This window comes from Gavialis gangeticus, unplaced genomic scaffold (assembly GCF_001723915.1).
Source record: "Gavialis gangeticus isolate Ggan-Ray unplaced genomic scaffold, GavGan_comp1, whole genome shotgun sequence".
In the NCBI taxonomy this organism is placed as follows: Eukaryota; Metazoa; Chordata; order Crocodylia; family Gavialidae; genus Gavialis; species Gavialis gangeticus.
In genome coordinates this window covers 3,905,970-3,920,572 of record NW_017728960.1, presented here as the reverse complement: position 1 = coordinate 3,920,572, position 14,603 = coordinate 3,905,970, and the positions used below count along the sequence as shown (strand labels likewise).

The 14,603-nt window shown below is 59.4% G+C and overlaps 3 protein-coding genes across 3 annotated transcripts; all 3 read left to right on the top strand.

Annotated features, from left to right (window-relative positions):
- Positions 1 to 1,907: 1,907 nt before the first annotated feature.
- Positions 1,908 to 6,679, top strand: CLK2 (CDC like kinase 2). Its single transcript, XM_019528030.1, has 10 exons — positions 1,908 to 2,268; positions 2,643 to 2,709; positions 3,044 to 3,160; positions 3,363 to 3,529; positions 3,969 to 4,063; positions 4,496 to 4,625; positions 4,980 to 5,062; positions 5,189 to 5,268; positions 5,507 to 5,597; positions 6,016 to 6,679. The coding sequence occupies exons 1-10, from the start codon at positions 1,983 to 1,985 to the stop codon at positions 6,196 to 6,198; spliced, it is 1,299 nt and encodes a 432-aa protein (XP_019383575.1). The 5' UTR covers positions 1,908 to 1,982; the 3' UTR covers positions 6,199 to 6,679.
- Positions 6,680 to 8,564: 1,885 nt separating this feature from the next.
- LOC109294680 (complexin-3-like) lies at positions 8,565 to 9,787 on the top strand. Its single transcript, XM_019513165.1, has 3 exons — positions 8,565 to 8,866; positions 9,205 to 9,292; positions 9,608 to 9,787. Exons 1-3 carry the CDS (start codon positions 8,718 to 8,720, stop codon positions 9,785 to 9,787), a joined length of 417 nt encoding a protein of 138 aa, XP_019368710.1. The 5' UTR covers positions 8,565 to 8,717.
- Positions 9,788 to 10,325: 538 nt separating this feature from the next.
- SCAMP3 (secretory carrier membrane protein 3) lies at positions 10,326 to 14,471 on the top strand. The gene is made up of 9 exons (XM_019528045.1): positions 10,326 to 10,435; positions 10,662 to 10,739; positions 11,077 to 11,220; positions 11,350 to 11,470; positions 11,586 to 11,714; positions 11,886 to 12,045; positions 12,543 to 12,644; positions 12,860 to 12,977; positions 13,166 to 14,471. The coding sequence occupies exons 1-9, from the start codon at positions 10,385 to 10,387 to the stop codon at positions 13,310 to 13,312; spliced, it is 1,050 nt and encodes a 349-aa protein (XP_019383590.1). The 5' UTR covers positions 10,326 to 10,384; the 3' UTR covers positions 13,313 to 14,471.
- The last annotated feature ends 132 nt before the right edge of the window (positions 14,472 to 14,603 follow it).

Sequence of the window (14,603 nt, the reverse complement as noted above, 5' to 3'; positions counted from 1 at the left end):
TACAGCATCAGCGAGCGGGACCGGCGGCACCGGCGGGAGGACAGCTACCACGTACGCTCCCGGAGGTGAGTGCCCGCCACCGCGGGGCCCGGCCCGGCTTCCCTGCGTGGAGCTGCCCCGTCCTTGCAGCCCGGGGCTGCCGTCATGGGGCAGGTCCTAGCCACTCTTCTCCTGCCCTAGTTACGACGACCACTCAGTGGACCGGCGCGCCTACGACCGGCGCTACTGTGACAGCTACCGGCGCAACGACTACAGCCGCGAGCGTGGAGAGGCCTACTACGACGCCGAGTACCGCCACTCCTACGAGTACCGGCGCTCCCGGGACCGCGAGGGCAGCTACCGGAGCTGCAAGAGCAGCCGGCGTAAGCACAGGCGGAGACGGCGCCGCAGCCGGTCCTTTAGTCGCTCCTCATCGGTGAGTACCCGACTGCACGCTGCCCCTTAACCTTTCTCTCCCAGGTGGCGAGCTGGGTAAGTAGCAAACTTCCTTCCTTACATGGTTTCTGAGTGCGCTTGAAATAACTAAACAACCTTGGTGCGGGCAGCAGCTCCTGGCCGCCCCTCGACATGCCAGAGCCGTGGCTGCCCGGTCCCTGGAGGACGCAGGCGGGTCCCGAGGTCTGTCGGGGGTAACCGCTGTCCGCAGGGGCTGCAGCCCCCAGCCTGCATCCCTGCCGCTGTTGTGCGCTGGTGTTGGTGTTACGGTACCGTAGGCTCTCCCGCGCGGGGCTCTGCCTTCCTTGCTACAGAGAGCTCAGTCCGGCTGTGGCCAAGAGCCTGGCCCCTGCCAGGCCACAGCTGTGCTTCTCTTTCGGGGCGGTCTGTGGCAGGAGGCCCAGCCCCCTGTGTCTGAGCTGGAGGCACAGTGCCTGGCTCCGGCCCCTGCTACGCGAGGGGGCTCTGGTCGAGTGAATCGGCCTGTGGAGCAGTCATTCAGATAGAGACAGCCATGCAGGCTCTTCCCAGCATAGTGTCTTGGCTTCCTTTTCTTGTCTGTTCTGCCACTTGCCTTCCACGTCCGTTAGGGCCAAGACGCATGATCTCTGCACCTGGGGCTCTCACCAATGCCTGCTGTGGCCTGGCTGTGCCTTGGGGCTGCTCCAGGTCAAGGGCTTTGTATTCGGGGTGGGGGTCAAGCCCCTGGGCTTCTGGCTGGTCCCTCTGAAGTGTGGGGTTTCCTAGCTGAAGAACCGTGGCAGGAACTCTTTCTTTTTTGGTGCAGTCTCTTGTCTGACTTGTCTTAGGCTTTTCCTCTTCCCCATTCCCCATCTCTCGGGGAGCTAGTCGCCAGGACCGGCTTCGTTGAGGGGGTGGAGGGTGGACTTGGAGGTATCCGATCGGCCTTGGGGCAGTTACTAGTGAGGTCTGTCTGGTTCTGGATGAAATGTTGTGTAGACACTTGCTTCTGAAGCCTCCTAGCTCTTCCTTCTCTATGGCATTGGGGGAAAGCCATGGCTTGGGCTGTTGGAATGGGGAGGGGGCCATGTGGGGGCGGCCTGGCCCTTTGTTTTGAAGGATTTTGTGGTGCGCCGCCTGCAGCTGCCCTTCCATGGCAGCTGATGCAAGGACGTGAGCCCCTCACTGCAGCCACTGAGCCTCGGCTGCAGAGCCGTGTCTCGGTGTGCTTTCCTGGCTTTAATGCAAACCTGAATGTCAGCACCGTTCCTATCCAAAGCCCCGGAAGAGCGAGAGCAGCCGGCTCCCTCCGGGGGCCCCCCCTTTCCCCCTGCTTGTCTTGGCTCTGGCGCTGGTTCGGGTGGGGCTATTTTGTAGGATTTTTTTTCTTTTTTTTTCTTAATCCTTTTTTTTTTTTTTTTTTTTTTTTTAAAAAAAAAAAAAAATTTTTTTTTTTTTTTAAAAAAAAAAAAAAATTTTTTTTTTTTTTTAAAAAAAAAAAAAAATTTTTTTTTTTTTTTTTTTTTGCTACAACGAAAAGCAAACTGTTTTTTTTTCTTTTCTGAGCTAGTGTGTTGTATCTTGACATGTTCCCTTGCAATATCCCTATCGTTATATATTCCTCTGTGCCGTATGAATTGGCTGGGAATCTCCTGCAACCCCTCCTCAAACAACCATGTGAATTTCCAAACCAACCAATGCGTGACGCCGGCTGCTGCGCTGGTTTGAAATCTGATTGGCTGGTGAATGATGAATTCCCTGTCTGCCCGGGCCAGCAGCGGAGTCGACCGAGCAGCAGAAGGGCCAAGAGTGTGGAAGATGACGACGAGGGGCATCTGATCTATCGCGTCGGCGACTGGCTACAAGAAAGATGTACAGCCGAATCGTAACATAATTTAGCTCTCTAGTTAAGCTCCCATCGCAGTCGCAGATCTGTCTTATCTTTGTTTCATTTTATTTTCATTGTTTATTAAAGAGAAGCCCTCTCTCCCCCTCCGCCCCCTTTTATTAAAGCTACATATATATTCTATACTGTTACTGCAGTGCCAGGGACGTAGGGCAGTTGCCTTGTGCAACCGGTCTTGGCCTTCCGCCCTGCCGGTCTCCAGCGTGCAGGCTAGGTGTTGCAATGCATTCTTCTCTGCCTTGTGTACGTGCCACAGCCAGGTCCCGCTCTCCACCTCATGGCCATTTCTCTCTCTCTCTCTCTCCCTCCCTCTCTCTCTCTCTCCCCTCCTGCCTCCCAGATGAGATCATTAGCACCCTAGGAGAAGGCACATTTGGCCGAGTGGTGCAGTGCGTGGATCACCGGAGGTAGGCGTGCTGCCAAGCTGGCAACACCACGCCAGGCTGCTGCCTTCCTGGGGGGAAGCACAGGTTCAGCAGCCTTGCTCATGTGGGGGCTGGAGTGTCAGGGCAATCAAGTCCCTTCTTATGCAGACTTGGTGTGCACTGATCTGATCCAGCCCTGTTCATGGTCCCCATGGAATGGGCTGGGATGGACCAGGGGGTAAAATCTGCTGTCTCAGCTGCTAGGGGTCACTGGGGCTCTAACATGTGGCCCCAGGATGGGTGGAGGTTGTGGTGTCCATGTCCCTCGGAGCCACGTGGGCCTCAGGCTCACAGTCCTGTTCCTGCCTCTCCCCAGGGGTGGTGCACGTGTTGCACTCAAAATCATAAAGAACGTGGAGAAGTACAAGGAGGCTGCGCGGCTGGAAATCAACGTGCTGGAGAAGATAAATGAGAAGGACCCAGAGAACAAGAAGTGAGTATTGTGTGTGGGAGTGTAGGAAGTCTGGGCTGTCCCTGTTCATTGACCTGGCTGAGGACAGGGTTGGCCTTGGGACAGCTTCTCGTAGGCACCTGGCTCTTCCGTGAGTTGTGCCGTGGATGGAGTGACAGCACAGTGAGAGCAGGGCAGGGGTGCGAGCGGCATGACTGCCCGTAACCCCAGCATCTTCTCTCAGCCTCTGCGTGCGGATGTTCGACTGGTTCGACTACCACGGCCACATGTGCATCTCTTTTGAGCTGCTGGGGCTCAGCACGTTCGACTTCCTGAAGGATAACAACTATCTGCCTTACCCCATCCACCAAGTGCGGCACATGGCCTTCCAGGTGTGCCAGGCAGTGAGATGTGAGTGTCGGTGCTGCCACCTTCGCGCTGAGCTGGCAATGTGCATGACAGAGTGTGAGCCCTGGCCTCAGCGGCTCAGTTCTGCAACTGATGGGCCATGGCAACCGGCTGCTGTCAGAAGGACTGCCCTGTGAATCCCAAGGCTGAACCATTCCTGCCCACCAGGGTTAGGGGAAAACCCACTGTCCCTTGCCTGGCTGCACAGGAGGTGTGGGCACAGGTCTGGGCATCTGCTTTCCATCTGTCCAGAGGCTCTGTGTGCTGAGCCTCCAGGACCCAGGCCCACCTGCCTTTTGGCTGGGGAAGAGCTGGGTAGTTTGCAGTGGTTGCTGAATGTGGTGTCAAACTGGAGATGGTATGGGTGGGTTAATGGATGGTTTAACCCTTAGGCTTGGCCGTGCAGCTATCACACCCCTGACTGATCCCCTTTCTTCCCCAGTTCTACATGACAATAAGCTCACCCATACAGACCTCAAACCTGAGAACATCCTCTTTGTGAGCTCTGACTATGAGCTCACCTACAACTTGGAAAAGGTAAAGGGGTAGCTTTGGGGGATCCTGGTGTCCCCAGCCCTGTGGGAGGTGGGAATGCTATGAAAACAGCATGCATGGCTGGGCAGGGCACTTGTGACGGTGCTGTAGGGAGCTCCTTGGGAGTGGTCTCCCCTGTCCCAGATGAGGTGGGATTCACGGGGTTCATGTGTCAGTTCAGGTTCTGGGCAGCTCGTGAACAGCCTGTACTTTGTTCTGTAGTCAAGCAGCAGGGCTTCAAGGGTCTTGGGGTCTGAGAGGAGCCTCATGGCTTGTTTTCTGGGCATAGTGGATGGGCAGGGCTAAAAGGTGGCTGTCAGTCCCACGCATCTACAAAGTATTGGCATCTGCGGTCCCTGCCTGGGCACTAGCTGCCTGAGGAACTGTGCTTGCGTGGTGAGACCGTGACGCCAGCATCTTGTTCTCCTGTCTTAGAAGCGGGATGAGCGGAGTGTGAAGAGCACAGCCATCAGGGTGGTGGATTTTGGCAGCGCCACGTTTGATCACGAGCACCACAGCACGATTGTCTCCACCCGGCACTACCGGGCCCCGGAGGTCATCCTAGGTAGGTCAGCAGCCTCGGCCCAGCCAGAGACCCTCAAGGGCTAGCACCCATGTCCAAAGGGCTCATCATACTAGATGCACATTGTAGCCCTGCCTGCTGGGTGTACGACAGTGGCCCCAGCTTCACACCTGGTGTTGTGGACTTTGCAGAGCCCATTGGGAAAACCACTTGACATCCAGTAGTCAATGTGCTGGTCCTAGAAAGGCAGCCAGGCTTGGAGCTCAGGGCTCTGCTTCCACAGCACAGTACCTGTTAGTGTGGACTGTGGGGTGGGAGTCTCTTTGGCAGCTGCGTTTTGCAGGGCTTGCATAGCCACTGCTTTTTCACTCTGGTGATAATCTCTCTATCTCTTAGAGCTCGGTTGGAGCCAGCCCTGTGATGTGTGGAGCATTGGCTGCATCATCTTTGAGTACTATGTGGGCTTCACCCTGTTCCAGGTGAGAACCACATCCTCTCTGTGCCCAGCAGCCTGGAGCTATAGGAGGCAGATGCTTGCATAAAGGGGGTGGAGTCTGCCATGTGCTTTTGCTTGGTGTGCAGGGCCAACCTGTTCTCTCTTCTAGACCCACGACAATCGGGAGCATCTAGCCATGATGGAAAGGATTCTGGGGCCAATTCCTTCTCGCATGATCCGGAAGACCAGGTGAGCAAGGCTGGCTGCTGTGGAACGGAGCCCCCCTCCCCTCCCAGGAAGTTGGGCCTGGGTAGACTCCTCTCAGCTGCAGGGCCCAGGGACTGCCGGGGAGGGTCATTTTTCTATCTGCACTGCTGCTTGGCCACAGTGGTTTGTAGCAGCGGGGAGGCAGGTGTCTGGGTGAGTCCCTGCTGGGGCATGGCTATGGCACCAGTACCCACGCCTTTCTGCTACTTTATCTTGGCAGGAAGCAAAAGTATTTCTACCATGGTCGCCTGGACTGGGATGAGAACACTTCTGCAGGCCGCTATGTCCGTGAGAACTGCAAACCACTGCGGGTAAGGCAAGAGAGCAGGATGGGCAGGAGCTCTGAGCTAGGGCACCCTTCTCCCCTGGAACGCTCTGTGCCTGCCATGGCTTACAAGAACCCAGGCTCTGCAACCAGCAGGGCTGTGACCGTAGTCTGCTGGGAACCACCAAGAGGCTTTGCTTATGTGGCTTCTTAGTGTGGCCTGGGACTTCCACTGGAGACTGAGGGCATAGTGGGAAAGGTGGCAAGAACTTGACCATCTGTCTGGGATGGGAGAGGGAAGAAAACCCGTGGGAGTTCTGGGATGGGGGAGCAGGCCCTAAATCATGCATACTCTTACTAAGGCACCCCAGCTATGACCCCAGGAAGTGAGAACATCCAGCTATGCTTGGGCAAGGTCCACGGGCCCTGGTGCCTGCCACCCTGACCCCTCCCTCCTTCCCCAGAGGTACCTGACCTCAGAGGCTGAGGACCACCACCGCCTCTTCGACCTCATCGAGAGCATGCTGGAGTACGAGCCATCCAAGCGCGTCACCCTGGCCGAGGCACTCAAGCACCCATTCTTCGACGTGCTGAAGATGGAGCTGAGCACAAAGGTGTGGGACTCTAGCCGAGACATCAGCCGGTGACACTGCTGACACCAGCGTGCCCTCAGGTTCTAGCCCCTGTGGAGGCCTGCGTGATTTGTATCAGACACTTGGTGCTTTTTTATACAAGAAAGACTCCTGGACCCTTTTGTTACTGTGTAAAGCTGTTAATATGTGAGATACTGTACATAGCCCATATTCTATATTAGCCTCCGAGCCGTGGGCCTGACTTGCTGCTGCTGCTGCCGCCGTTGCCCTAAAACATGGGGCCTGTATGTCCATGATGTAAATACTTTTCTTCACATGTTGCTTTGTCTCTGGTCCTCATCCCCTGCCCCCCAGAGTGTGAATACCCCGGGGCTCCTGGCTGCCTGTAGCTCTTCCTTTCCTTGTAAGTTATGAAGCTGGTGGGATTGCATGGGAATTATTTTTTGGATCGATGTCATAGCCCATCCCCACACCAGAGTTTTATAAGAATTTTGTACAGTCTTTGTGAAAATAAATATGAAGTGACTTAACCTTCCAGGGCATCTTCCCAATATGCATCCAGACTGGTGGGGCCTGGTTTGCCTGCCATCTCCCCATGGTCTGGCTTTGGCCTGTACTGCCCTGACAGCAGTCAGGGTGGGTGTCATTGGCCCCCTGCTTTGGTGACTTGTACCTCCAATCTTCTCCTCTTCCCTGTAGAGGGAGGGTCTGTTCCTGTGTTGTTACACTAGAAAGCAGGGGCCTTGCTGGCTGGCTTTGACCGAGCTGTTGCAATTCAGCAGCCAGGGTTGCTATGCGGGGGCTGGGGCTGGATCCAAGTTGAGCCCCAGGGGGGGCAGTCCCATGCCCAGGCTGCTTCCATGGCCAGCTCTGAGTAGGCCAAAGCCAAGGACAGCTAGAGTTCATCACCAGACTCCTCTCCTTTGTAAGTGCCCTCCTGCAAGCCTCCAGGCTCCATAGCCCTCTTGTTGGTAGGCCATGTTAGTAAGGCTGGGCCTTCATGTCTCTGCAGGGGCTAGCTCTGCCCCTAGCTCTCCCTGTCTTGGTACCCAGCAATCCAGGCTGAAGGGGGTCCAGGTCATCAGGAACCCTTGTGTAGGAAGTAGAGCACATGCTGGCTCTACTCTGGAGCAGCCTCTGCTTCTCACAATCAATGTTTGGTGGTCGGAAAGAGCCAAATGTGAAATGCAGCCGGGTCCTATGACTGGAAGGGCAGAGGCTATTTTAGGCCAAGGTCACTGTGGCAAACCTGGGCTTCAGTAAGTGCCATGGGCTCCTAATGTCCCTGCAAAGTGGAGTGAGTCCAAGCCCTCAGGCCTCGTGCTGTCCCCTGGATTTAGGGAGTGGCAGCACTGGTTGAGAGCGGTGGCTGCTGCAACATCCGAGTCTGGGTGCCGCCATAACTAATAATCCCTTGGCAGGCTCTTGTTACCCAAACACAAGGACACGCAGATTGCTCCCAGGGGAGCTGGCAGGGCCGTGGCTGATAGTGGAGTGTTCACAACAATTCTTGGCTCGTGTGCTGGAAAAGCCCTGGGGGGCTGAGGGGAGATGAGACAGATGCACGAGGAGCCATTATGTAGGGTGCTTATTGCTCTGCTGATGCACCATATGGCTATGGCAGACGGTCCTAGCCTAGCACCCTGTCATCACTTTGAGGGATAAAGGAAAGCCCAGCTTCAGCTGCAGTTAGTGGGGGCTGAGTTTGAGACCAGGGTGGGTGACATTGAGTTGTCTTTGTGTGCTTCTGATCCCAACTTAAAGAGCTTGGGCTGGGAGCTTTAATTTGTGTTCCTCAGCGCTGCTTCTTCAAAGCCGCTGTGGAGACAGACCAGGCAGCACCTAGGAGTGAGCCCAGCAGAACCAGAGGCTGCTGTGCTAGCTGTCAGCACCCGGAGGAGCGCAGGTGAGAGGCAGTTCTAACGTCTGCCCATTCCTGTCCCAGCTAGGGGCCCTGGAGTTGAAAGGATTCCTGCCCTTCACACCCTCCCCCATGTTCCCTGTACAGCCTGAAAGACCAAGGCCACAGCACTGCCCAGAACCTGACAGCTCTAGGGAGGTGAAGTGCTATCAGGCTGGTGCTCTTGTGGGGGAGTACAGCAGAGCTGCAGCCATGCACGCTCCCTGCAGCTCCTCTCCAGACCCTGGGGATTGGAGAATGCTCCGCAGCCTTGGGGCCAGTGCAAGTGCCGCCAGGTACTGAATTCACAGGCCCGTCCCTGGCCAGGCAGGTGGTTCTTGCGTGCCCTACGTAACTGGTTCCCAGAAAAATGAGCGAGTATCTTGGCACAGGGCATTCACTGAGCTCGCTGTTGTGTGGCTAACAACCAAGTATGAGGTGTTGGAGAACCAGGAGGTGCAAAGCCATCTGAATTCTGTCTTGCTGCAGATTCCTTGCTGACTAGCTTGGCTAGGTAAACCCTACAGTGGTGCCTCCCCATGCTCTAGGCTCGTGGCTGGGGGGTTGGGTCCTGGCACCCAAGTTCTGTTTCTGTTGCTTGGACAGCACTAGCTACTGTCACCGCTTCCTCTGCTCCGGCCTCTGCTCACAGCCTCCAGCCCGTTTTCCATTCATGGAGTCTGCGGTAAAATCGGCTTTCAGAGTCCCAGTGAAACAGCTTTTCTCCTGCATCTCTGCTGACCTCAAGGACAAGGATTTCCAGACCCAAGGAGGCTTCACAAAGGGCCCAGGAGAACACCACAACCCGAAGGCCCAGGAGAAGTAAGAGCCCTGCCGCTTCCAGCTCAGGGAGCTGTTGAGATTCTGGCCCAGCTGCTTGGTTTGTATCCCCAAGACTCACACACAGGGAGCCTGTTGTGATGGGTCTGTCTGTATGGAGCCATCTTCAGGCAGCTTAATTTCCTTCCTCTTGCTCCTGTTATGCCCAGGGTGAGCACAGAGTATGGCTGGGACCGGCAGGGGGTTGTGGGGCAGCTGGCCCAAGGGGTGGCACAGCCTTCTCTGGCCTAAGGTTCCTGCCCCCTGGTAAAGCCTGTCATTCCCCCTGCCCCAGGCAAGCCCTGAGCTGTAGCCTGCTGACGCTCTTCTTTCCAGTGCAGAAGCGAGCGGGACGCCTTCTACGCTCAGAAGAAAGCCGAGCGTGCAGCCATGAGGGCCCAGCTCCGGGAGAAATACCGGCTGCCCGAGGTGAGGGTCTTCCTGCTGGGGGGCAACTCAGCTGCTTTGTGGGCCGCTCAACCGGAGCAGGTTTGGGTTAGAGCCTGGGAGTGCTGCTGGAGACGGGCTCGGGGGCTGCAGAGGCTGGGCAGCCCTGCCCACGTGCCCTCACAGCTCTCGGCTCCGGGTCTGTCCCTGCTCCCTGGTTGCTCATTGCCGTGCACCGCAGCTCCAACTGGGAAGGGAGGAAATTTTTGCGCTAACAGTCCCAGTCACGCAGGGAGGGGGTGGGATCAGCTCCTGACATCCTGCACTAACCCCCGTCTCCTTCCCCTTCCTCCCCAGAACGAGGCAGACATGCAGCAGCTGCGGGCAGCTGGCGCAAAGGTGCCAGCGGGTCGGGCCCTCGCAGCACTGGTGAGGCCCTTTGCCGGGTTGGCAGCCCTGGACCCCGGCTCGTGGAAGAACGGAGGCGAGAGCCCAGCGCAGGCCCCACGGCTGTGCCGGCAGCGCCTGCTCGTGTGACCCAGGCCAGCGGCGGAGGCGGCTCCTGCCATGGGACAGGGCCCTGGTGCCTAGGGGCGCGGAGCCTACCCTGGGCCCCAGGGAACGGGCAGCTCGGCCCGCACCTGGTGTGACCAGGCCCCAGGCAAGCTCGGATCAGTGCCTTGCGCCGGGCCGTAGCCATTAAACCCTCGAGACGCCGCCGCCTCAGTGTGTGTCTGCTGGGGGCCCGGGGGGGGAGGACACGGGGCGGCCCCTCGACGGGCGCAGCGACAACAAAATGGCAGCGCAGGTTGGACCCCACCCCGGCTCTCTGGAGACCACAACTCCCGGCGTGGCCCGCGGCTGCGACCACGTGCCCGGCAAGCCCCGCCCCCCAGGGGTAGGCTCGGAGCGGGCGGGGCGCTGGCCCCTCCCAGCATGCAGCGCGGCGGACGTATCACGTGCACCCCATGGGGCGGGCTGGGGGGCGCATGCGCATGGCGGGGCCGCTGCGGGGGTTCCCCGGCGCGGTGGGCGGGGCTGGTGACGTCAGAGGCGTGGCAGCCAATAAGCGGCGGGCGGGGGGCAGCGGAGGCCTCTGGTTCTGTCCAGGCGGGGGGTCCCGGCGCTCTCGACATGGCCCAGCACGGGCTCGGCCCCTTCGGGGCGCCCAGCAACCCCTTCGAGGTGCGCCCGCGGCCCGGCCCGCTCCGGGCGGTGGGGGGGATCTGGGGGCGAGCTCGGGGCGGTGGCGCTCAGGGGCTGTGCGTTGGGGTGGTGGTGGGACCCCGGGGGCTGCGGTCGTCGGTGGGGTCTGCGGGGACCCCGGGAGTGGGCAGCCCCCGGGGCAGGGGGGGAGCAGGGAGGGCCCCGGAGCCGCGGCTGGCACGTGAGCGCGGTCGATGTCTTGTAGGATCCCGCCGTGGTGCAGCACGAGGGCAGCGCGGAGTATGCGACGCTGGACGTGTACAACCCCTTCGACACCCCGGGGGTGAGGAGCCTGGGGCAGCAGGGCTGCTGCGGGCCTTCAGCTGGGCTGTCGGCGTGGCGTCGAGGGGAGCAAGCAGCACCAGGCTCGTGCAGTTGTCAGGGCACGAGACCTGCTGCAGCTGCGGCACTTGGGCCTGTGCCTGGAGCGAGGGCTTGGGGACTCCCCTGGCCAGACAGGGCAATGCCTTAGGCCCCTGTCCCCACGCACTTGGGAACTGGCATCTCCAGTCTGTGCTCTCGGTTGCTCTGTCTCTTAACTGCTCCCTGCTGTCGCCCTGGCACTTGCCCTGCGCCACGAGCAATCTCGGTGACTGAAGGTGTTTCTCTGTCCGCTGCAGCCGCCCCCTCTCTACCAGCCACAGGCGGGCACTCAACCTCCTCCACCGGCTGCCAGCGTGCCTCAGCCGCCAGCCCCCGCTATGCAGCCCCCCAGGAAGCCAAGCCCCACAGAGCCCAAGAACTATGGTTCCTATGGCACTCAGGTAACGGGGCCAGGCCCGACCGCTGCCTGAGAGGGGTTGGTGCCCTTGGGTGGAGTCCAAGAAGGGAGTGTGGGAGCAGCTGGTGCTTGGGCCATGCAAACTGACCCCTCCTGCTGCTTCCACCATTAGGCGTCCACGGCGGCAGCCACAGCCGAGCTGCTGAAGAGGCAAGAGGAACTGAACCGGAAGGCAGAGGAGCTGGACAGGCGGGAGCGGGAGCTGCAAAATGCTGCTCTGGGAAGTGCTGCAAGTACGTGCTGGAGCTGCTCGTGGTGGGGGAAGGGCAAATGTCACCCTGCTGCTGGGGCCCAGCAGGCTCTGGCCTGCTCCTGCTCCGGTCTCACACCTTCCCTGTGGCTTGGCAGTGAAACAGAACAACTGGCCCCCGCTGCCCTCCTTCTGCCCCATGAAGCCCTGCTTCTACCAGGACATCCCAGTGGAAATCCCCATGGAGTTCCAGAAAACTGTCTCCACTATGTACTACCTCTGGATGGGTGAGCTGGGGTGGGCCCAGGGTGCAGAGACTATGCTGTGCTGGGGGCAGGGTGCAGACTGGGGCCAGGGCCTGGGCATATGCCTCCCTGTCCTTATAAGAATGGGGTGCTACTGTGGGGAGGGCTGGGCCCTGGTGTCCCACAACCCCTCACCTGCTGCCTTCCTCTCAGCCAGTGCCATTGCTCTCTTCCTGAACTTCGTGGCCTCCCTGGCTTGGTTCTGTGTGGAACCGACAGCTGGTTCTGACTTTGGTCTCTCCATCCTCTGGGCTCTCCTCTACACCCCTTGCTCCTTTGTGTGCTGGTACAGGCCAATGTACAAAGCCTTCAGGTATGTCGTACTGCAGCTCTGGGGCTTGGGAAGCAGTGGGCCAGGGCCCAGGGGCTGCTGTTTCATCCAGGTCCTTTGGAGATTGCAGACTTCCCTGCTGTTGGTTTTGGCTTTGATATCCCAGAAACCTCCATGGGTTTCCAAGGGCTTCTGGACTATAGGGACCTCCAGCTCAACTCAAGTGGGGGAAGTTGCAATGGTCTAGGCATAACTGACTCTGAAACCCATGCTTCCCTGAGCTTCCCCTGGATCCTGGGTTGCTGCCTCCGACCCCCTGCCCCCATCATGTACCCCAGTCCTTGGGTACAGGGCTGGCAGGAGTGCTCCCTGGAAACTGCTTGCTCAGGCTGTGGGTAACTGGACAGGACGCTTCCCTGTGGGTAAAGCCCCTGTAGCCAGACTTCCTGTCCTGTCAGCTGCTGCTTTGGGGCCCCATGCTGGGGGAAAGGAGGTGGTTCTTGTGGGCACCGCACCCTAACCTGAGCCTTCCCTTCCAGGAGCGACAGCTCGTTCAACTTCTTTGTCTTCTTCTTCATCTTCTTCATCCAAGACATTGTGTATGTCCTGCAGGCTGTTGGCATCCCACACTCAGGGTTCAGGTAGGGGGCACAGCTCCTCTCTCCCCAGCCCAGCCATGCTGCTCCCTGCCACATGTGCCTCGACTGGGGCTGGGCTATCCAGTTTCCCATGGCAGGCGTGGGGTTAGGCATCCAGCCTATGGAGCATGCTGTGCTGGAGCAGGTACCAGAAGCCTGTGTCTACAGGCGCTGGGGGGTGCAGGGAGCTTGTATTCCATGATGGCCTCTTCTTGCAGTGGCTGGATATTGAGTCTGACTGTGCTGAGGAAGAACTCTGCTGTGGCAGTGCTCACAATCCTGGTATCCCTGCTCTTCACGGCAGTGGCTGTGCTGGGTGTTATCATGCTGAAGAGGGTGAGTGTCTCCCCTGGCTGTGCCTAGGGCAGGCTCCCAGCTTGCCCGACTCCAGGGGCCTAGCTGAGCCTGCTGCACAATGGAGTCTCCTTGAGTTGGGTAGGTCCTGCTGCAGCCTAGGGCCTGTGGAACAGCTATGGGCAGCTGTGTGGGCCACAAGGCATTTGTGACACCGTCCTTTCTCTTAGATCCACTCCATATACCGTCGGACGGGCGCCAGTTTCCAGAAAGCACAAGAGGAGTTTGCTGCCGGGGTATTCTCGAACCAAGCAGTGCGCACAGCTGCAGCCAGTGCCGCAGCAGGGGCAGCGAGCAATGCCTTCCAGGCCAAGTAGTACTGGGCCAGCCCTGGCTCAGGCCTCACCTACAGGCTGCTCCCACGTGGGGAAACCATACTGCACTTTCATCGGTCCCTGTGTCTGCATCAGTTGGTTGGAGGCTGCCTCATCCCAGCTTGGAAACACTAATGCCTACTCCTGCTCCACCCCTTTCCTCCCAGGTCGAGGCCCTTCCCCTGACTGCATGCTCCATACCCAGAGGCTGAGTGCCCCTCTACATGTAGGAGCCGGCTTGTGGGTGTGGGCCTGTCTGCTTTCCTGGCTCCCTTTGGCCCCTGCCAACTGCTGAGGGTAGGAGGTGTGGGTGTCACCAGTGAGGGGGGACCTAATGCCACCTTTTGGTGCCCTGTAGGACCCTCCATGAAGCTCTTGTCCCAATCGCTGCCCAGGGGAAGGCTTGGTGACTGATGCAGCTGTTGTGATGCCCTGGGCCTGGCTGGGGAGGGGAGTCGCAGTGGACCACTGCCCTTCTGCAGGGTAGCCCTTATTAGGGAAGGGCAGTGGCAGGGCAGCTGCCTGGCTCCCTCCTGCTGCTGCCTGCCTGCTTGGTGCCTTCTCAAGCTCTCCAGAGCTGGTGCTGCTGCTCTGCATGTGAGGGGCTCCATGGGGTGCCCCGGTCCTTTCCCAGCAGCATGAGCAGGCTCTGAGCCTAACTGTGCCCACCTGCCCCTTCCCCTCAGGCACTACACTGCTTTCCCTGTCCCTCTCGGGCCAAGGAGCTGTTGTTTACTGGCTGCCTCCGCGCTGGCCCTTTGGGAGCTATGCCCGGCACCCCACACCCAGGGAGGGCCTGGGCTGCTTCCCCTGCCAGCATTCCTCCTATCCCCCACTTGCCTGCTTCGTGCCTCATGCCCCTCTCCCTGCTGTGTGCTCCAGGGGGTCATGCCCTGTGCCCCAGCCCTTGGGGCAGCCTGGGCTGCAGGTGCAGGGTGGGCTGGACATGGAGCCACTTGCCTTCCGGTGCCCTGAGGCTGCCCTCTGCCTTCCTGGGCCCCTTCACTGGAGCATCCTTCACGGCTGTAGTCCCCTGAGCCCTGCCTTCCCGTCTCATGTGCGGCTGTGCCCGGGCAGGGCCGGCTCTCGGGCCCGATGCGTGTCTCGCCGCGCCGCGCGGACCTTCGGTTTTTATTTAAGAGAATAAAGGATGGTGACTCTGCTCGCTGGCATGGGGCCTGGCCTCTGCTTCAGCTCGGGGGTCGCGTGTGGACGGGCTGCGGGGCCGGGCCCGGGGCTGCGGGGGGCGGCGGCGGCGGCGGCTCCTCTGCGCTGTGGCCCGGGCCAGCGGGTC